Source organism: Amblyomma maculatum, chromosome 1 (assembly GCF_055883805.1).
Source record: "Amblyomma maculatum isolate TAMU_Amacu chromosome 1, ASM5588380v1, whole genome shotgun sequence".
Taxonomy (NCBI): domain Eukaryota; kingdom Metazoa; phylum Arthropoda; class Arachnida; order Ixodida; family Ixodidae; genus Amblyomma; species Amblyomma maculatum.
In genome coordinates, this window is record NC_139344.1 from 26591502 (window position 1) to 26613348 (window position 21847).

A 21847-nucleotide genomic window follows, 5' to 3' on the forward strand; every position below is an offset into this window, starting at 1 on the left:
GCAAGCATTATGACTGTGATTTATCAGCTAAACGGGGTGCAAAAAGCGAAAACCAGTGCAGGATCAACTGAAAAGTTCAGGGACAAGCGTGCATTGAATGCAATCCCCAGCGGCCCATGCACAGCCCGCGCAATGTGCCTATCGGAAAGATTGTGTCTCAGAAGAGTTAATTATGCTGCCTAACCCCGTTGCGATTTCGTGTATTCAGATTCTTAAGCATGTAGTTGCGCGTAAAGCTTACGTAGAGCTCCACGAATTCGCACGACACCCGCCTGGCTGCATCGAGTGGCAGCGTGCCGAGATTTCGTCTCCGATTTCTGCACGCCGTATAATGCCTCACACTGCTTTATTTATTGCCTTTTTCACATCGTGACAACCCGGGAAGCATTTTCAGCGTGTACATGACATAAATTAGAGCGGTGGATCTATACCGATTGCATGTACTATTCAGATGCTGATGCCACGGATTTGTGCTACCCAGCAGATGCCTAGAGGGCGCTTTTTAGCACCTTTTTGTGGTGCCCTCTGGGCAGCGCAAGACGCCTATACAGAAATGTCCGCGGAATATGTTTCATGTACGTCCATGTCTGTCTTTAGTGCTGATAGTGTATCTCATATGATGCAACTTGAGTTTCTATGTATTGTTGTTTCGTTAGCTGATTTGGTGTTAGGAAATGCTTATTTGGAGAGTTAACCAGTATTTACTCTTACTGTTCACTCGAAACAGCACTTTTGATGCCCTTTGTTAGAGGCGGTTTTTACGTAGCCTACCAGTGCAATTCCATGCTTACTGGGTGTGTCCAGCCATTGGTCACACCCATCTTTTTGTGCTTATTCACACATGCTAATGGGTGGATCCTTTTTTCTTCGTACAGCACTGAGGTGGCTGCACAGGTGTTTCTGTGTAATGCTGTGCGCCGTGTAATCAGTGGGGAGCTGTTCATATGTGGATCACAGGTGAACTTTGCCGCACTTGACGAAGGCTGCGTCACATTTCTTAACGAGGTAAGAAAAATGCTCCTAGCTCACTCATTGCCATGTACCATTGCACTAAATGAGCCAATTGAAACCAGATTTATTGCTTATCAGCACCAGGTGTAATGCAGACATTTTTACTTTAATTCAAATACTCTGTTTAGGGAGAGGACTGCTATATGTTTTAAAGGCAAGCTCGTGTTTAAAATATTATTTCCACCATAGTGGAGGAGACATAGATGGCAAGCAATTTACCACTTTGCTCAGCTTAGAAGTTGTAATTGTTTGAAATTCAAACGTACCGTAGCACCAGATTCTTTTGTAGAGAAGTTGCCCATTACTGTTATGAGAACCTTCCTAGGCTCATGAGCTGCGGAAACGACCACAGGAAATGTTTGTACAAACTGGCAGTTAAGAAAAAAAAATATTTATCCACCATGAATCGAACCACTGTCCCTCCGATCCCCAGCTGAGCGTGCTAGCCACTAGGCCACGCCGGGCTCGTGAGGAACCGACTAGTTCTCCTTGTCTAGCGTTAGGATGATAGTACAAGGACAATGACGATGCCGTCAGTGAAATGATAATGATGGTAGTAGTGATGACAGTGACGATCCATTTTGTTGATAATGATAAAGAGGTTATAGTAGCGATAGTGATGATGATTATGATAGTAGCGATGACAGTGACAATGCAGTTAATCAAAACAGCTTTGTAAATTGGCTTTCACCATTTCCGCTTTTAAGCCGACTTAAACGCAGTCCTGTAATTTTTTTATTGATTGTAACCTCAAGGAAGATTTATGGAAACTTGCACACATTAGTGCTATCTTTACAGGCACAGCTAATTGATATCGCTGTTCACTTCTGGGCATTTATAAATGAAGTAGTGGTATTAGTTAACATTGTAAACTCTGCGAATTTGAGGTGGTCAAAATTATTCCGTAGCCCTCTACTACAGCACCTTTTTCTCTCTCTTCTTTCACTGCCGCCTTCTTCCCTTCCCTTGCAGCATGATTCAGGTGTCCACCGAGAAGTCTGACAGATATTGTACCTTTCCTTTCCTATAAACAAATTCATAATATTTTTTTCAGCGTAGCTGAAAGCTCATTTTAGCTGTATGAGTTACTCTCACAGGTTGACCATATTTGTAGCTGGTGTATGTAAGGTTTCTAAACTGCTAAACTGTAAGCACAGCAGTTTTTGCTGAGCCTAGTTGAACTTCTCGGTCATGTGATTGCACCATGTATTGTGCATTAATAAGTAAGGATGTCCTTGTATAGTCATCTGTTGTTCCTGGTCGTTTGATATTCTACTGGACTGTTTTGCGTGCACTCTTTACTTTGTGTTGGCCAGCGTCGAATAGTCGCACAACCAAAACCGTTTACTAGGGAGTATTTTTTCTTTAGCACTTGCATATAATTTTCTTATGCCACATAACACGTTGGCGAGTTTGTGTGCAAATGTTCCATGAAAGTTGTAGACTTGTGTTTATGCTTACAAGGCATGCAGTGAAAGCTCGTTAATTCGAACCACGGTTATTCAAATTTTCAGATAATTCGAACTACACTACTTGGTCTGCCCAAGCTCCATAGAGATTGTGTACAAAAAAGCCCGTTAATTCGAACACGAGTCTGTTCTGCTATTCTACGCACTGCCACGTCTGGGCGGCTTGGCGCACAGCACACGTGGCAAAACAAAAACTCTACTAAAGAGCGACATAGAGGCTGTGCACGTTCTAAGTGGGGACATATGAAACCAGGTAAAACTAGCAATAGTGGGTAAAACCTAAATAGCATCATGACCGGCGCGGCGGCCGGCGGTGCCGAAAAATCAGGGTTAGCGGCCTCGGTGGCGGCTTGCTCTCTCTTCCGCGCAACCTCTGAAACTCGAAACTAAATACTTGGTAATTCAAGCCCTCTTAATTTAGAAATATGGATAAGCACTGTCGGCGTGGTCCCAGCCAACGCCCATGAAATGGAACGCTGTTGGCGCATTCGGTTGGGGGGACGAGAGCAGAGGCGCCGAGCACTGCAGAGCAGTACAGGAGCACGACGAGCGAGGGTGTGACAGTCTTCCCACGGGAACGCTGTATGCATGTCGAGAGCAGCGCGCCTTGACCACGTGCCCGCTTTTCTCTTCCCAGCATTTTCCGCCTGCCCGCAGTGGCGGCAGTTGCAACGCGAAGAGAGGCCAACAGTCCGTGAAGAGCCGCTTGTTTTGTATGCCTTCATTCTCACAGCGCGGCTATTTGTCTCCTTTGGCCGTTTCCACGCCAGCAGCGACTCTCAAACATGCATACAGCACCTGAGCAATGCTTTCCGCTCCTGAATCAAATTCTCTTAATTCCGAAGAGCTCGTCGTACACCGACGCTTTGCAGCTGCCATTTTGAGCATGGCCGTATCAAGAGAAAGAAAAAAAAAAAGATGGCATAGATATGACGCTTTATGCCATGTGACTTTCTCTACACTCGCTTTAGACGAGAGAGCAGCTGGGAGTGCACTCGGCTGCTTTCAGCGGAGGAAAAGCCCTCCTCTACGATTGGAAGCCAGTGATTCTACTCCTCTCTCCCACTGGAGGGCGCCAGCTTGTCTTAGAGCACTTTCGAAGTGCTCTCGAATACACCTGCTCTCCCACTTGAATTCGCCATCACGCTATTTACTTCGGATGGGCGCTACGTGTTACACGGGAAAATTTTTTTTTGTGAGTTATTTATTCTTCCACCCATCAGTCGTCAACGAAAACATGCGGGTCGGCCGCGATCATAACGTCGGCTTTTAGCATCATTCACTTCAAAAAGCATCTGCTGCTATCGCGCGTGGCAGTAGACAGCGCCCGCCTGCCCCAATCACTCGTGGCATGATAAAGCGAATGTGCTGAAAATGGACAAGCGCTGGCACTCTGCCAAGTTCACTTCCCTCCCCTTGCTAGAGCTAATGTCAGAAGGTAAACGCATCGCGATGTTATCGCTGCACAGCATCTTGGCGCACTGCCAAGAAATGTGCGATAGACCGTGACGGTACAAAACGGAGGGGCGCACTAACTACCGATTCCATAATTATTTTTTTTTTTTTTTCAAATTCTTGGGCAAAAGTCGGAAGTGGGTGGGTTCATTATACGAGCGGGTGTATTATGCAAGTAAATACGGTAAATTTAATGAAATGCAAATGGTTCTTCTCAGTTTTTTCGAGGCCATTCAATAATTCGAACATCAGATAATTCAATCTTTTTTCCCAGTCCTGTGAAGTTCGAATTACCAGGCTTTTACTGTATTGGTATTTTGAAAAATTTACAAATAAATGTTATAGCAGGTAATGTCGCATCGGATATTGCTAAGCCTGCTGGTTGTCTTCTCAACTGACCCATCCAGCTTAGGCTGTCATTCTTAGTTTAATGAATAGCAGATAACATTGCTGTGTAATGCCCCTGTTTCAAAGGAGTATCAGCTGTTCTTTATGGCAGTCATTTTCAGCAGAGACCAGTTGTCCCTCTTCATTTAGGGCTCTACTATGAGTGCCACTACTACAAGTGTTGTGTAAATGCAGTGTGCTACAGTTAGAGCACTTTCGGTTGAAGCTGAGGATTGACACTTGTGCATAGCACAATCTAGCTCTGCCCTGCAGCTGTGCAAGAGCGGTGTTGTAAGATTGCTTTTACTTTCAAACAAGTACTTGCTGTCATCGAGTCCCGTTGCTTAATCTAGTCATTATAGCTTTTTTTTTTTTTTTTTACTTATTTGCTTTTCACGCCGGAATTTTTTACGATCTTCTTACTGGCTGTAGTCCTTGTAATGCCCTTATTGGCCCCCATTACGAAACGCAGAGTTTGGTATTGGGGCCATTTTTACTCTTAATATTCATCACTGACATCACATCTAATATTTCTTCCACTGTTAGACTGTATGCAAATGACTGCGTAATATACAGGGCAGTCAGTACAGATAGTGGCATGCAGTCACATCAAGAAGATCTTGATTGTGATAATCAACATCATGGTGTAGCACATGAGAACTAAGTATGAACGCAGACAAAAGTTACCACGCAACATTTAGCAAAATTTAGAAAACATTTAGCAAAATTTAGAAAAGTGTATACTGAACACAGGGTATACAGTAGGTGCTAATAAAGCTCTCCAAAGCTCCCTGAAGTGAATTATGCATACATCTATTGGAAGATCTTTTATTTGATACCATATTAGGAACACTAAAAAAAAGCTGCTAGCATGCCTAGCCTCATTATTAGGAATCTTTGTGGTGCCCCTCAAATACTGAAAATGGTGGCGTATGCGTCCAGCTTGTGGGACCCCCCATCAAAATTTTCTTGTCCATAAAGTTGAAGGTGTTCAGAATCGTGTGGTGCTGTTTATATTAACCCTTTGAGTGTTTTTGTAGTATGGGTATTATGGCCGAATTCCGTCCCATGGTATTTTTGCCGTACACGTACTGCACTGAAGTGCGTTTGAAATTTCACGGCCTTCTGGAGAGAGGCGCTTATTAGGAGATGCTGGCATATTGCTGAGGAAAAGAAAACGGATCATGACTGTCGTGTCGCGCTCTGTGCAGTGGCATGCCCTCATGGTTTTGAATTCTCTGCGTGATCGTAACAGAGGCATGAAATTTGATCTTTATCTTTGTTAGGACGCTAGCAGAGGCCTGTGAAGACCTTTCAGGACTTACAAGAAGCGTTGAAAGATTGTTTGCACTGCCATCTTGCAGCAAAAAGACAACAAAACTGATTGCGACCTTCGGTTCTACGCGTGGTTTGCGGTGATTCGCACTCATGATTTCGCTTCCTCTGCGTGATAGCAACAGAAACACAAAAGTTAATCTCTATCTTTGTTGGGACATCACCGAAGGCCCATGGTGCTCTGTCAGCATATCAACACTCACGAGGTGTCATTGCTCTCCCGTTTAGTTTCATTGATGGTATGACTGTAATACTCGCCCTATATATTTTTCACCTATCTATCCGGACTTTCATAGTTTTGTTTGTTTAAAATCAGCAATAAAAAAAAATGTGACACTAGAGGTAAATATTTTTCAAAAATATTCGACACTCTAAGGGTCACACAGTGTCACACAGATGAAAGCTAGCCTCGGAATCAAGCCTCCTAACATAAGGCAGAAGGAAAACCGGCTGAAACGAATGCATTCAATGTATAATAATTTGACTCGTGTAGAAAAATTTAAATATATTAAGCTTCCTCACTGCCTGTCAAGCAGGAGAGGTCACAGCTGTAAAATTAGAGAAATTATATGTTGTACACATGAAATTTTTTTTCTTCTTAAAAATATCTGAATTGAACGCATTACCAGCGGAGGTGGTCACAGCCACTTTGCTGAACTCATAGATCATTTTCAATTATACTTGCACTGAGTTGTTCTTGTGGCTTGTATAGCATGTTTTGACATTGCAAATGCCTCCCTCTAGTGATCATCTCTTCAAATGATACTTTGTATTCTTATTTCTACCAACTCATCTGCTGTAATGCTTCAGTGCTGCCGGGTAGTTGTAAATAATAATAATAGATTATTGGTTTGACTAGAGCACTGTAGAACTTGTGGCAATCTCAGGCCATAATCTGTTTTTTGTGCAGTTTTGACTCCATACCCTCTACACATATTTGATGGTATGTCGAAGTATGAATAGGCTAAAATTCCACACAACCCAGAAATGGTTCGGTTTGTGGGGTTTAACGTCCCAAACCAATCCATTTCTGGGTTGTGCGGAATTTTAGTCTATTCATAATTCGATGATATAGCACTGAACCAGTATTCCGATTAGAGCCATCTCTGTCTACATTCACATCTTTTCATAAAATGGAATGATTGCTGCTGGTGAAAATCACTTCATATTAGAAAGTCACCCAAGATGTGAATTTCTTCCTTTTCATAAACTGGCCCCGCCGGGGTGGCGCAGTGGTTAGGGCGCTCCGCTACTGTGCCCAAGGACGCGGGATCGAATCCCGGCCTCGGCGGCCGCTTTTCGTTGGAGGCGAAAAGTAAGGCGCCCGTGTGCTGTGCGATGTCAGTGCACGTTAAAGAACCCCAGGTGGTCGAAATTTCCGGAGTCCTCCACTACGGCGTCTCTCATAGCCTGAGTCGCTTTGGGACGTTAAACCCCACAAACCAAGCCAAACCATAAACTGGGTCAATTCATCCCTGAGCAGTTCCTCAGCATTACATAGTTTTAGGCATGTGAGACCTTTCGTGAAATAAACTCACGTTCCTGATGCAGTGAGTTCAGAGACTTGAAATCTCTAGAACCTGCTAGTAGCTTCGCACAATTTTCAACTCAACACTTAATTTTAAAAAGACATTTTCTGCCTTCAACATTATAATCTTCTAGAAATGACTTTTGCTTTTCAGATTTGTTCTTATCTCCTTTTGTCTTCTGTTACCAGATGCTAAATGCTGTCATACCAACTCTGGACGAACAAGAAATGGCCTTTCTGAGGAATTTCGTTGGGTATGTTGCCGTCATTATTTGTCCATCACAAATTCCTTCCTTTCTTTTACTAGTGTTATGCTAACGTTGAAACTTTGAATCCGAATCGAATGATAATCAGTTTAAAAATACTTTGTACCAGTACATTCAAGTAGGGATGTGCAGATATTAAAAACTCGAATAGTTTGTGATAATCGTGAATAGTATTTGCACTGCACACTTGCTGTTTGAGCTATTTAAGCCTACTAAATGTTCATAAATTATGAATGTCTAGTTGATCCGATTTGGTGGCGCAGCACTAGATGGCTGAATATTCAGCATTTGTCACACAAGTTAACATGTTCTTTCCGCATAGAAATGGCTGCCAGCATATGGAAACAGCTTGTGCGTGGTACTATTGTGCTGATGACCATTGAGACCCACTGCCACGTAGCGCGTCAGCGTGCTTGTCTAGCCTTGGTAGCAAGTGGCTGTGAGCCTGGCTGGCAATGGTGCTCTAATGCTAGGCCACCATGCATGCGTACACCGAAGCAGCCCGACTTGTGGAGTAAAATACTAGGAAGGGGCAAAGTTGTGGCCTGCATGGGTTGCTGCAGTTGTTTTCAAGCCATCACAGGGCTTGCAGTCCTGTGAACACAACCTGCATTTGTGGAGCGGGCTACATGTTGTAAACGCTTCATTTAGGGTGGCATTCCAGATCCGATGCATTATTTTCGGCTGTCATGAGGGAGTGTGAAAGGAATGCTCCCACTGGGGCTGCAGCTCAGGTTGCTACTCTCTTGTTCATCTCACGAGCTGTCTCGTTGCCTTTTGCCTGCAGTGCAGTACCATTAATTGGCTGCCGACGTCGCTCTTCCACTTATTCACCTTTAAAATGCTTCATGACCGCATTCATACTTTTTACCACTGAGCATTAGACTTCTTTCCACTGACAGCAGTTGTTATCTAGACAATAGTGAACAAGGTATTGGCCTTGCATAATTAAGTTTATTGCCATTACTACTGTATATGGTTCCCACTCCATTATTTTTAACGGTATTGCAAATTATGCTAATGATGGATGAAAACAAAATTTATTTGCAGTCTGTTTTCGTTCATAGCTGCGTTTTGTGGAAGGCAATCCTCTTTATTTTCAACTGCTTGTACTAATTGCAATTTATTTGACGATATTCATTATTCGCCACCAGTTTTTATGATTTCTCTTTGCTTAATGCCCAAAAATTTGATATTTGCGTATTCTTGCAGATGTGCTCTTTTCTGGTAATATATCACAGAACATTTCATCTGTAATTTAACTTGGCAGTATTTAAAGTATGTATTACTGATAAACAGTAAAGTAGAGGAATTCAGTATATCTCAGTGCAGAGCACATACAGTCTCCAACTGATTTTTTGGACCTTCGAGGTGCCAAAAAACGCATCTGAAAAACCAGCCAGTCTGAAAAAATGAATTCACAATGAGAGCATCACTTTACTGAGGGGCTTTAAAAACTAGTCGGTCTGTTTCTGTGTCACTCTCCTCATCCTTACAGCCGGTCTCCCCTCTGGCACGACGGCGGGGAAATCTGCGCAACAGTCGGAGTTGCACAATATTTAAACAGAAAGAGGCACGGGCAAACCGGCAGATGGAGCCTCGCTGCTCCCATATGACCCCACACCAGCGCTTTTTTTTTTTCTCTCTTTCTCTCTCCTGCGTGAAGACAGGAATTTTTTCCTTCATGCTCGCGCATTGCCGTCTGCAAGTGGACTCGTGCCGCTGGCTCTCTCGCTCACAGCTCCGCGCAAAGCGTGATGTATGGTCACGTGACAGAAGCGTGCTCACGCTTACTGGCCTGTCCTCCGTGGGGCGGAGCTTCATTGCTGCCGCAACTGTGCAGCAAGGACCCACAGCACAGGCCACCTGATTTCAGGGAGTAACAGGCCCATTGGCTCGTCACAGCTAGCGGTGCCTGCTATCGAGAGTATAGCAGCATGCAGGATGTATGCAACGCGGGTTTGAAGTTGCAGAAAAACAAAATGGCAGCGATGTTGTAGCAATGTTTTATGGCTTTTGACCTGCAATCAAGAAAAAAAGTTCAGAAAGTCGAACGAGAGAAGTTTCAGACATCCGAAATTTTGGTCGATGTTATGCATTGACTCTATGGAGCGCGTGACAGTGCCATGGCAGAGTCCTAATACATAATCACAAAATCAGCTGGTGACTGTATCTGGTTTTAACTGAAGAAGACGTTAGTATAGAAGCAATTATTTCGGAGTGTGCAGTAGAAGTAAGCGGCCGGCTAGTTAGGCAGGATACCGGTAAACTATCTTAGGAGACGAAATGTCTGATTAAGAAATGCCAAACCATAAAAGCTTTCAACCCAAACATCAGGATAGAACTAGCTGAGCTATCAAAGGAAATCAAGAAGAGAAGCACAAAGGGTCTAGCACAAAGAAGTGTAGTGTGGACAGAATTGAGCATGCTGCAAAGAATGGCAGTAGCCTAAATGTCTTCGAGGGGAAACTGGGCACAGTCGAAAATCAAATGTATGTAGAGACAAGTTGGGCGACGTCATTACTAATAGATTGTCCGCAGTGATCTAGAGTGCTTATTCACATGACTTCATTGTGGCTTTACTGGCAACTGTGACACGCAACATCAAAGAGAGAGAGAATCTACTGCGTTTCTTAATGCCAGCATCAGTGAAATTCAAGCTCTGCTGCACAGCTGGACGGGGTTCCAAGCATCTCGGGGGAGGGGGTGGTCCGAGGAGCAAGCGGCATGCAGCTGGGAGGAGTCGAAATATTCGAATCTTTCAGCAGCCGGCAACCTGCCATCAACGCGTCACCAGTCACTTCGTCCTCGACAGGCCGTGGCACATTTTACACACGTCCTTTACAGCCGTAACGTTAGGTCGACATTCGTGATGTTTTGAAAAAAATGCTTTATTCTGCTCTAAAACACAATATTGCTTACAGCTGCACCAAACTGGCTACCACAATGATTTGCAGTTGAACCCCTTTATAAGGAACATGCATTGGGGAGCAGTTTTTGTCTCTTATATGAGAGATCCCTTATGAACAGGGTACCACGTTTAAATTTTCTAACCAGACCTTATTTCAACGCAGGCATACTACGGCTAAAATACATAAAAAAGGATACATCATGTCGCAAAAACGTTATTAAATAGCTTTCATATACATATTGTATTTGCTTGGTGGACCACCACACTGACCACACCTCGCAACTTTCTTACATTTATTTACTGCTGAAATAGTTATAAACCTTGGTCTGCTTCATGGCTGCATTGATGCTGTTCAACTTCCCAGCTTGAAAATCAGACCAAGAGCCTCATGGCTGATGTGCAAAAGATGTATATGTTGGCAAACTATGTTTGCAGCGATTGTAAAGTGTGATCGCGATGTGGCATGGCACTGCAACTAGCGGTTCGCAACTAATTTATGTGTCTGGTAAGTCAAATAATTACAAGGGTTCAACGCTGCTGAACCGAATATTGAGCGAAAACATTAGCTGCGGGTGACCGAGCGTTCTTCTCTTTTTCTTCTTCCTCAGCCCACATATAAAGCCCCGCTTTAACCAACCCATATGAACGTGCCTTAGTGGCCTATAGGGGTAATGTGAATGCCAGGGTCCTAGCAGGTTGATTCTGACATAACCGTCCCATGTGAAACGAGAGACCCAAGTTGGCAGCTTCTGCCAGCCCGTGTGTCACGTGGGGTGTGACGTCTCAGCGTCACGTGGGTAAGACGTAACTGCGGCCGGGTCACGCGAAGGGCTTGAAAGTACGAGTAGTATTGCTTTCGCAATAAAAGTGCCATGAAATTGTAAAAGTAGCCAGCTTACCACCAAGGTGCTAGAAGTAGGTAAAACTATAAAACATCATAAGCAGAAATATCCCTTGAAATTTATAAATTTATGCTTGTTTAACAAAGGGTAACAGCGGCTGTGAGTAAACAAGTCTGTAATTGTCACTACTGAGATGAAAATTAAATGAAAAGCAAACGAGGTATTTTTGAGTAGAGCTGAAACTGGTTGAATAGCAAACAGAGCAGCTTATTTATCCCTGCGAGAGCAGAACCACTTCTGTTTTTATATCATTTGTTTTGTACTTTGTCTCACAAGATATCTGCAGCACTACAAAAGGCACAGGAGCCCTTTCAATTGTGCTCCTAAGTGCCTCTTGCCCCTGCGCACTATAATAGAGAATTGTGTTCCTACCGTCACCCTCGCCAATTTGGGGGACGAGAGGCGCTTAGGAGCACATTTGCTTATTATTGTAGTCTTATTATTGTAGTGCGCGTGATCTTGGGGGACGAGAGGTGCTTAGGAGCACAATTGCCTACTATTGTAGTGCGCGTGATCCTGATTGGACTGCCCCGCCGGGGTGGCGCAGTAGTTACGGCGCTCGACTACTGTTCCCAAGGATGCGGGATCGAATCCCGGCTTCGGCGGTTGCTTTTCGGTGGAGGCAAAAAGCAAGGCGCCCGTGTGCTGTGCGATGTCAGTGCACGTTAAAGAACCCCAGGGGGTTGAAATTTCCGCAGTCCTCCACTATGGCGTCTCTCATAGCCTAAGTCGCTTTGGGACGTTAAACCCCACAAACCAACCAGCCAACCAACCAACCTGATTGGACTGGGGTGCCTCTGCCTTTTGCAGTGCTGCAAACATCTTGTGAGACGAAGTATAGGCTTATTGACTTGTTAATGTCAGCACGAATAGATACATATTGCCAGGGGGCGCTCGGAGTGAAAAACGACGTTGAAGTGAATCGGCTCCGGACTCTCAGGACGTACCTAAACCTTGGACCGTGTAATTCCACCTGTACCGGCTCTGTTAACCTAGCCCCAGTCGCCAACACCGTGACAAATCTGGTGGAGGTGCGGGGTAAAGTACGGCTGGCATAGGCGATGACTCGTTCAACACCCTCTTGATGTTGCACGAGAACCGCTCCAAGGCCAATGTTACTGGCGTCGGTGTGTATTTCTGTCTCCCCCTGCTCATCAAAATGGGCTAGAACAGGCGGCGATTGGAGACGCAGACGCAGCTCGGCAAAAGGAGCTTCTTGTTCGTGAGTCCAAACAAAAGGGGTGTCTCCCCGGGTGAGCCGAGTCAGCGGTTCAGCGAGATCAGCGAAGTTATTGATAAAACGCCGGTAGTAACTGCACAAGCCGAGAAATCGGCGAACAGCTTTCTTGTCACGTGGAATCGGAAATTCCGCAACAGCAGCAATCTTGTCAGGGTCGGGCTTCACGCCGGCGGCGCTGACGACATGGCTGAGAAATTTAAGCTCTCGGTAGCCAAAGTGGCATTTCTGTGGCTTAAGTGTCAAGTTAGCGGATCGAAGGGCTTCGAGTACTGACTGCAGGCGCTTAAGATGTTGTGCAAATGATCCTGCGAAGACCACCACGTCATCTAGGTAGACTAGACGACACTGCCATTTAAGTCCAGCGAGGACAGTGTCCATCATCCGCTGAAATGTGGCCGGCGCGGAACACAGGCCGAAAGGTAGAACTTTAAACTCGTAAAGGCCGTCGGGTGTGACGAAGGCCGTCTTCTCACGATCTCACTCATCGACCTCAATCTGCCAGTAGCCACTTTTTAGATCGATGGACGAAAAATACTTTGCACACCGAAGGCGGTTGAGAGAGTCGTCAATCCGCGGCAAGGGGTAGACATCCTTCTTGGTTACGGCATTCAGTTTGCGGTAATCGACGCAAAAACGTAACGTGCTGTCTTTCTTTTTAACTAGAACGACCGGGGAGGACCACGTGCTATTGGAAGGCTGGATAATCTCATCTTCGAGCATTTCCTTAACTTGTGACCTAATAACTTCGCGCTCGGTCGAAGAGACGCGGTAGGGGTGCTGGCGGATTGGGCGCACATTATCGAACGTCACGATCTGGTGCTTGGCGATGGGAGTTTGATTCACTTTTGACGACGATGCAAAACACTCTTTGAATTCGATTAACAATAAAAACAGCTGGTCACGCTGGCTGACCGATAGCTCTGAGCTGACATCGAGATTGTCGAGGGATGTGGGCGGTGGCACGGTTTCTTTGGACAAGCACTTGGAGACATCAGAGATGCGTTCGGCAAAAGCTACGGAAGTGTCACGAAAAAGATGCCGATACTCGTGTGAAAAATTGGTACTCGTTTTTTTCGAGAACAATTAAGAGTGAAACTCACTGCCCCATGAAATACTAACAGCACATACTATAAATAAATTTGAATCCAGCCTGAATGATCTTTTTTCAGTGGCTCGAAATTTGTAGCTAACAATTCATTGAAGGTGTGTTTATTTTCAATATGTACATTTATTTCTAATTGTTATTATGTTTTAATTTTAGGCTGTAGAAAGATGACATCCTGATGAATTTTTCTTTTTTCTTGTTTTGTAGTTGTGCCATTTCTTGAATATTCATGTTGTATTACCTGCTTTAAGCATAGCAGTACTGCTATTTTGTATCTTTTTTTTTGTAACCACCCTGTAACGGCCTCTGGCCAACAGTATAAATAAATAATAATAATAATAATAATAATAAAATAATGTCAGTGGCACCAGCTGAGCACTTTCTTTGCATTTACCTGCTAGATTTGTCGCTTATACTGAAATGCAACATAATAAACAATTTTTGCTATATTCTTGAGACTATTAGACACAACACCTACAGTAATGCGCGATAGGAAGCTCCACTAATTGCAGAACCCAACGCGCGCTCCCAGTATGCTCGCTCAGATGCTCGCATATCCATTTGCACTTGTGCTCTTCATGGCAAGCCTGAAGAGCTTCTCTGCATTGCATTCCCACTGCAGGGGCTTCTTTTAGTAAATTCATAGCTGACTGACATGATCTTGGTTTGCTGAAGTTCTAATTAAGTCGAACCTCAATTGTATCGAACAGCGCAGTGATCACAAAATATTTGGATATAGCCAGAATTCAATATATAATAGCACGCAGAAAACGCGTGAAAAGCTAGTACTAGTCAATCGAGGAATCAATCAGGGCACTCACGTGAAGCTTAAAACAAAGTATTTATTTCTTTGGCTGAACTTACTGTAGCAGCGTAGCCTGCTTCGTATTGGCAACCACGTGCTGAAGCACAGCGTCCTCAACATAGTCTAAACGATCCACAGGCGGTAGTCCGGCGCCTTCTATATCACCGCAGTAGCGGCGTACAACGACCAAAGCAGTTGCAACCTCAGTTGCAGCCGGGAGCGGGACAACATCGCCGTTTGCGGGATCAACCTCGGCAGCATCTTTGTTTGGCTGCTCAGCTTCAAATGCGATCTCCACGTCGTCAACTCTGACACTATTCCGGTGCATCGTCACTGCAATGCACATACTCTACTTGGTATGTTGAAAGTTTCGCCGACTCTTCTTATCTCCCTTCTCATTGCTCTGGATTACTTTCAGTTTCGCGGCAAATGTCAGGGACGTCCGCTTACTTTACAACACCAACCACGCCACGACAGGCCTAAGGCGTAGAATAAAGAAGCACTTAAGCGATCACCAACCACACACGTGCACGCGATGTCAACTAGCGTAGCACAAGTGGCAGCGCCGAAGAGTCAGTGCGGTAAATGCAATGTGTCGTTGACATTGACCTATGACGTTATCAAACTAGCCAAGCTGCCGCTTGCGCACGCCGTTATGTTCAAATGGTGCCCTCGGCGTGGTAGATGTGTGCAGCTGTCGTGCGCAGCAGTCGGAAACATCCGTCGCGTTGCTACTATAGGCTTCCAAAGCATCGCTGGGCGGCGCTGCAGCTCCTGATGGGCAGCGCCATCTGTGACAGAAAAGCACACACTTGGACACCACCAGCTCAGCTCGCTGCCCTCGCGGCATGCGTCGCGGCGCGTGCTTTCTCTCGCACCTTTGCGCCCTGATACCGATCCCGTTCAAAATAAAACAATTAAAAATTCATGTGATTTTGCATGTGATGTAAAAGGTGTTCGATATGCACAATAATTCAATATATCCGTGTTTGATATGTTAAAGTTTGACTGTAATAATACAGTCGTGCCTCGTTAATATGGACACTTTGGTTTCCGAACAAAACTGTCCATAAAGCGAGTCATCCATAATAACGAGTCATGAATAAAAACGAAAAGGATTTTATTGAGAAAAAAGAATTGTAATTATTGGCTGCTTTTGTAGATAACGATGTCCACTGGACTCAAAATTTGACAGAACACCGGCAATTTTGAGTGCATTATCCTTATCATTGTTGTCTTCAAAAAATTGTAGTGCAGTCTGAAGCGACTCGCGTACCATGACACGCGTGATGGTGGGCTTTGTGTTGGTCGAACTTTCGAGCACGAACTCCTCATTGGCTGATGAATCAGCGCCCGATTCTCTACTCACCGCTACTTCTAAAATAGCGTCGTCACTGAGCAAATTAGCCGCTAAGTAGCTGCTTGAGATTTTTCTGAGGCGAGGAAACAGCCGAGCTGTCGATACTAGTCCCTCACGGCTTGGATTGACTGAGATGGCTTTTGCCGCTTGTATTCACAGATTGCTTGCTTCGCGCCTACGTTTTTGCGTTTAACTCCCACCGTGCCAAAATCCAAACTCAAGTTGATGTAACCATGGTTACAGGCTCCTGATGCTTTGCACTGTATAGTTAACCTTTCTGCCTTTCTGTTCTTCTGATACTCTCTTTTTTGCCTTGTACTGTTTCCTTAAGGAAACGAGGGAGTCAAGTTGGCAAGCTGCTATGCAGAAGGCTATCGAACATCCCATCTTCTTGGCGCCGTTCCTATGTGTTCCTATAAAACAAACACTGCAAGCTGAAGTACAGTTTAGAACGACGGCTAGCCGACTACGAAGAGCTCAGACTTTGTCAAGGCCGCATCGTTGACTCAAAGCGAAGCCGACATGCGGACCGCCTAGTGTGCAAAGTTTGGCAGTTCGGCAGTGCAACAGGGACGAAAACCAGGAGCATGAGAGGGAAGCGCGTCCAGGACGGGACGCCCGGTCCCGGTTGCGTGTTCGTACGTCGCCTTTCTTTTGTCGCTTTACTTTGTTAGTGTGTCTTAACTCTCACCGAAAAGCGTTAACGGCTTCATGGAACACATACTGTGCTTTGGGAAAGAAAACTTCAGTTCCCGCCGCCACTGTAGGCGTTTGTCTTTCTTCCTGTCATTTCTTTCTGATGCTTTTACCGGCCTCTCTGTTCACGTTCAGCAGAATTTATTGCAACCACACGTGGCTGTTTTAACGACTGCGGCGGCACTGCCGCTGCACCCAGAAATCTCCTGGTTCCCCCCTTTCGGGATCTTTCTTACGCCGACCCTCGTGTACGCTCCTCTTCGCTCTTGCGCTACCCCCCCCCCCCCCCCCCCCCCTTTTTTTAAAACGGCGACACGCCAGCTTTGGTTCTTTCCAACCCCACAGGACTCGTTCAGGTATCCGGCCGTATCGGCTGTCGCGTAGGTTCGCGGGCGGCGTGCCCTTCTTTAACTTGCGTTCGGACTCCTCTGCTTTTTTTCAAGCACTGTCCATATTACCGAGACAAAAATACATGGGCCCAAGTGGGCCGTGTGCATTCTTCCCCTGTCCATTGTCCAGACAGCGAGTTTCCATATTTTAGAGGCATAAATACACTGAAAAATTTTCGTCCCCAGTAAAACTGTCCATAATTTGGGTCGTCTATATTAACGGGGCACGACTAGCTGCACAGATGTCTCTTCTTTGTTTTTGCTGTAGCTGCTACTGAACTTGGCGATGGATGGTACCGCATCTAATGTTAAAATGTATGTTACAAGCAAGACTGGTATTAAACTTTAAGGCTAATTTGTCCTTTATAGCCACTTGTCTTCTACATCCAATGTCTGTTGAAAAAGAGGCCCACTTAATGAAAGTCATAGGGCGGCCAACCATTTGGGTAAGGGTGTCTCTTATACCCGATTATCATCCATGTCTCTTATAACAGGGTTCAGCTGTACTATCAAATTTAGCTGAACACAGGAACGATGGCACCGCACCGGTGGTAGAGGTATAATGCATCTTGCAATGGGCTTAGTGCAAACGCACTTTATGCAAGGTAGGGAAGCATGTATAGCATGATAAATATTCATAATATTCGTTCGCAAGTAAATTTAGTGCGAGACATAAGTGATTGGAGGGAATTAATTGCGGAAAAATGTGCTGTGCTTGTGACATAAGCATCTTCTCTCAGCCTTTTGAATCGTCAATGGAGAGTGAAATGAGAGCATCAAGCGAAGCGAACAGGGGCACAGACTCCCACGAGGCATTAGGAAACTTGTCCAACTGCAAAAACTGCATGAGTTGTTCTGAAGCTTTTGCTGTGAAAACAAGCAGGTACATCACCATCAAGCCTCTTTGTCAGTTACAAGCGTATCAGGCCTACATCAGACAAAACCAATCTTGAAGTGTTGGGGGGCACCCCGCCGGAGGTGCGAATAACCAGAAGCCTTGTAAGGGTATTGGAAAACCATGCAGGGCCCCAAGATGTTAAAACTGAAGCCCCAGCATCGCTGAAGCAAAAACATGAACTCCTAGCTGGAGGCAGTGAAGTAAAGATGCTGAAGGATAGAAAGGCTATCCTTCAGGGCCATCTATCTTCCTTCAAGGCACTACTGCCTAGTGTTTGTGTTTTCTCAGCACAGGCAAAGTATCAAAACGGATATGCACTAGATCGAGAGCGAAAATGTTGTGCCCAATTATATGAACTCCAAATTAGTGGTGCTGCTTGAGCACATCGTAGTGGTGACTCCAAATTTGAATCTATCAAGCCAAAATAGGCAAAAGCTTTAGGTCAGACCTGGTGTTCGCTTATGAAGTGCACAATCAAGCATTCTGTTGGCTGCTAGTCTGTTCAGAATTGTTGCTCAGGTCGGCCTGTGCTATTTTAAACATCTGTACATATTTTGGCCATTTTTCTTGTCTCGTACGAGATGCGTGCGAAGTCAGAAAATCATTCAACATTGCATAAAAAGGAATCATATTGTGGATTTTGTATGTCAGAAATGGAAAACTGCAATGATCAAAGCCATTTGACCTTAAAGATGTGCTCCAAAACTCTTGTTTTTTGCTCCAAAGCTGCTCCAAAATGGCCTTATTACTGCTGTCTAAGCTGCTCCAAAATGCTTGAGCCGGTTTCCACCCCTGATTAAATCTCAATTCCAACTGCATTGCGACAGCAGTCACTCAGTCCGGTGCGAAGCGCTTTTTAATATGCAACTTGGGTGTGAGTAGTACTTGCATAAGCATGGTAGTGGTGGCCATGCCAGTGCTGTAGGGTGCAATGTAAAGAGGCTTCTTAGAGCTTTCCGGACGCATTCATTTCGTGTTTGATGACACATCTACATTTGTACCTTTCACCCGCTGCAGCCGAATTACTAGTGTGTGTAATCTGCGACCTGTGCCATTAGTGAAGAGCTCGATGTGTCACTGTGAACAAGTGTTATTTCGTCATCGGTTTCACTGTTGTGCGCAGGAAAGTAAGCAGTTTCCTAAAGCATGTAAAGTGTCCCTGTGTTTTGATCACTTCGTGCTACACTCACTTGATGCTGCAACCTGTGCAGTGATCAGAATCGGCTTAGATGTTTACAGTAGCTAGTGACTGCTAGCCGAAATAGGCTATCTGGTAATAGCGAATGCTAGCGATCCCTGGCCAGACACGGCCAGTCTGACAACATTGAGTTACTGCCTTTTTAGCAGTAACTGTTATATTTTCTTGGGTGTAAAAAATATGAGCAAGGTCAATGAGATAGCAGCAGGCCACCCTGAAACATTAATTTAGGGAGCTTTTAGTTTGGACCCACGCAACTTAATAGCGCCTGTCGCATTAGAGGATTGCCACACCTGCTGCTCACTAAATCTGGCAGTGAATAGGGTCTATGCAGTAGCCAAAGTAATCGGGATGATAATGAAAGTTGCGGCAGCACAACCAAATCGGACAGTGCGCTGGTAATGGAGAGCATATTAAAGAAAGTGTTCAGAGCAATGAAAAGGACAAAGCAGCTAGGGCGGATGAGGTACCGTATTTACTCGCATAATGATCGCACTCGCGTAATGATCGCACCCCTGAATTTTGAGGTCAAAATACCATTTTTTAAATTCCCCGCGTAATGATCGCACCCCGAACATGGAGCCGCCTGGTGGTTGATCTGCAGTCATCCCGCAGCGAATGCATTCCGACGAGTTCCCAACCTAGTCTAGTAACGTTGGAGTTCCCATGATTCCATGCTTTGCGGCGTTCGCCATTTTGCAATTCGGCAGCGTCGTAGCGTGCTTTGTGTTTTTGTGCGAGTTTACGCCATTTCACCATGGGGCGGTATGCCAGTTACAGCGCCGCGTTCAAGCTCAAGGCTGTCGACTATGCACTGGAGCATGGCAACCGCGCTGCTGGTAGGCATTTCGGCGTGGACGAAATGAGGATACGCTATTGGAAGAAGCAGCGCGAGAAGCTGATGGCTACGAACAAGACACGGCGGGCTTTCCGTGGACCCAAAACGGGCAAGTTCCCTCGTGTTGAGGAGGTGGTCCTAGAATACGTGAGGGACCTGCGCAAGGATGGTTGTGCAGTGTCATTAGAAATGATACAGACGCAGGCGCGCACAACTGCCAGGAAGCTGGGAATCGCCGCAAAGGATTTCCGCGCTAGCTCCGGTTGGACGACTCGCTTTATGCGACGGAATGGACTTTCCCTGAGGCGGCGGACGTCGTTGTGCCAGCGGCTCCCAGCCGCGTATGAAAGCAAAGTGATAGACTTCCATCACTTCGTCACTAGGCTTCGCGAAAAATGCGGTTACCTCATGTCGCAAATTGGAAACGCCGATCAAACTCCACTGACGTTCGACATGCCCCGGAATACAACTGTGAACGAGAAGGGTGCTCGGAGCGTCCTCGTGAAGACGTCTGGCGCAGAAAAACAGCGATGCACAGTCATGCTTGCTGTGACGGCCGACTGGCGGAAGCTGCCACCATACGTGATCTTCAAACGGAAGACTATTCCGAAGGGAAACTTTCCCCGTGGCATCCATATACGTGCACAGATGAAAGGGTGGATGACTGCAGACCTGATGGTCGACTGGATCAAGACTGTTTGGGGAAGAAGACCAGGAGCATTTCTGCTTCCCTCGCTTCTGGTTTTGGACAGTTTTAGGGGTCACCTTGTGGACAGCGTGCGTGCCAAGCTGAAAGAGCTGCGCACGGACATTGCAGTCATTCCTGGCGGCCTGACTTCGCTGCTGCAGCCTCTCGACGTGTCTTTGAACAATCCGTTCAAGGACAACGTTCGACGACTTTATGCTGTGTGGATGGCGATGGGCCAGCATGATTTGGCGCCGAGCGGAAAGATTAGAAGGCCATCCGTGGAGATGCTGTGCTCGTGGATCACAGAAGCGTGGAGCAGTATCCCCGACGAGGTAGTAGCTAAGAGTTTTAAGAAGACAGGCATATCTAACGCTTTGGGTGGAACGGAAGATGACTTCCTGTGGGATTGTGAAGCATACATGGCAGTAATTGAATTACAGTAATGGCATTACTGTAATTTAATTACTTTTCTCGGTAATTTGTAACGTAATGAATTCCTTTTTCGGGTTGGTAATTTAGTAATGTAATGAATTACTTTTTGGCAGTAATTTCGCAGCAAAAGTAATTAATTCCATTCGAAATTACTTTTACTAAAATGCGCCACTACTCCTTCAATAGATGACGAAGTAGAGTGCCGCGAAAGCAGGAACGGCGTGCGGCAAACGAAGTCAGCGTAACGGATCGGCAAAGGGGGACAGAGTTGAGCAGAACAGTGCGTCTGAGACCTCAACCATTCTCCAAGCAGCAGGATACAAGGCGTCAAGGGAATGCTGAAGGGAGAGATGGTGCAAGAAGGCTGGAGCTGAAAACTAGTTTGGAGCGCGGCGTAGCTCCACTCCCTGTTGCGTCGGCTAGGGCACAGTGGTGCCTGGTTACACTCAACACCACGGGGCGAAGGAGGATTGGGGTTGGGGGAGATAGGCAGAAGGGTCCATGACGTGAGGCACCGGGGCTTGAGCATTACTGAGCAATGAGCACAAATGTGCCGACATCGATTCTTGGTACTGCGGAAGCAATAAATAAGCTAGCTTCTTCGGGCCCTTCAAATGGCGGAGACAGCTCCGGGCCAGCAAGACGCTGGGTTTGCCGGTCATTTCAGGACTGTTCGACTGTGTGTGTGTGTGTGTGTGTGTTTTTTTTTTTTTTTTTTTTTTTTTTTTTTTTTTTTTTTGCGGTAGACTTGTTTTTGTAATGGCACGTATTGTAGGAGAGAGAGAAGGAATAGCTCTCTGGGACGGAATTTGGCGGGAAGACGAAAGATCGTGTGTACTTCACGTCTGGAGAACAAGTTGTTGTTTTGTTTACTAGCTTTGCTTAGTTTTTGCATGGATGGAAACTAGAAAGTAATTTAAAAGTAATTTGATTA

At 45.5% G+C, this 21847-nt stretch overlaps 1 protein-coding gene across 1 annotated transcript in view; it reads left to right on the forward strand.

Moving 5' to 3' along the window:
- The window catches only part of IntS8 (integrator complex subunit 8), a 147636-nt gene that overhangs the window by 62477 nt on the left and 63312 nt on the right, over nucleotides 1–21847 (forward strand). Inside the window, exons 10-11 of the mRNA XM_084587879.1 lie at nucleotides 876–1005; nucleotides 7375–7439. Coding sequence (XP_084444005.1) covers nucleotides 876–1005; nucleotides 7375–7439 — 195 coding nt within the window. The remainder of the gene's footprint in view (nucleotides 1–875; nucleotides 1006–7374; nucleotides 7440–21847) is intronic.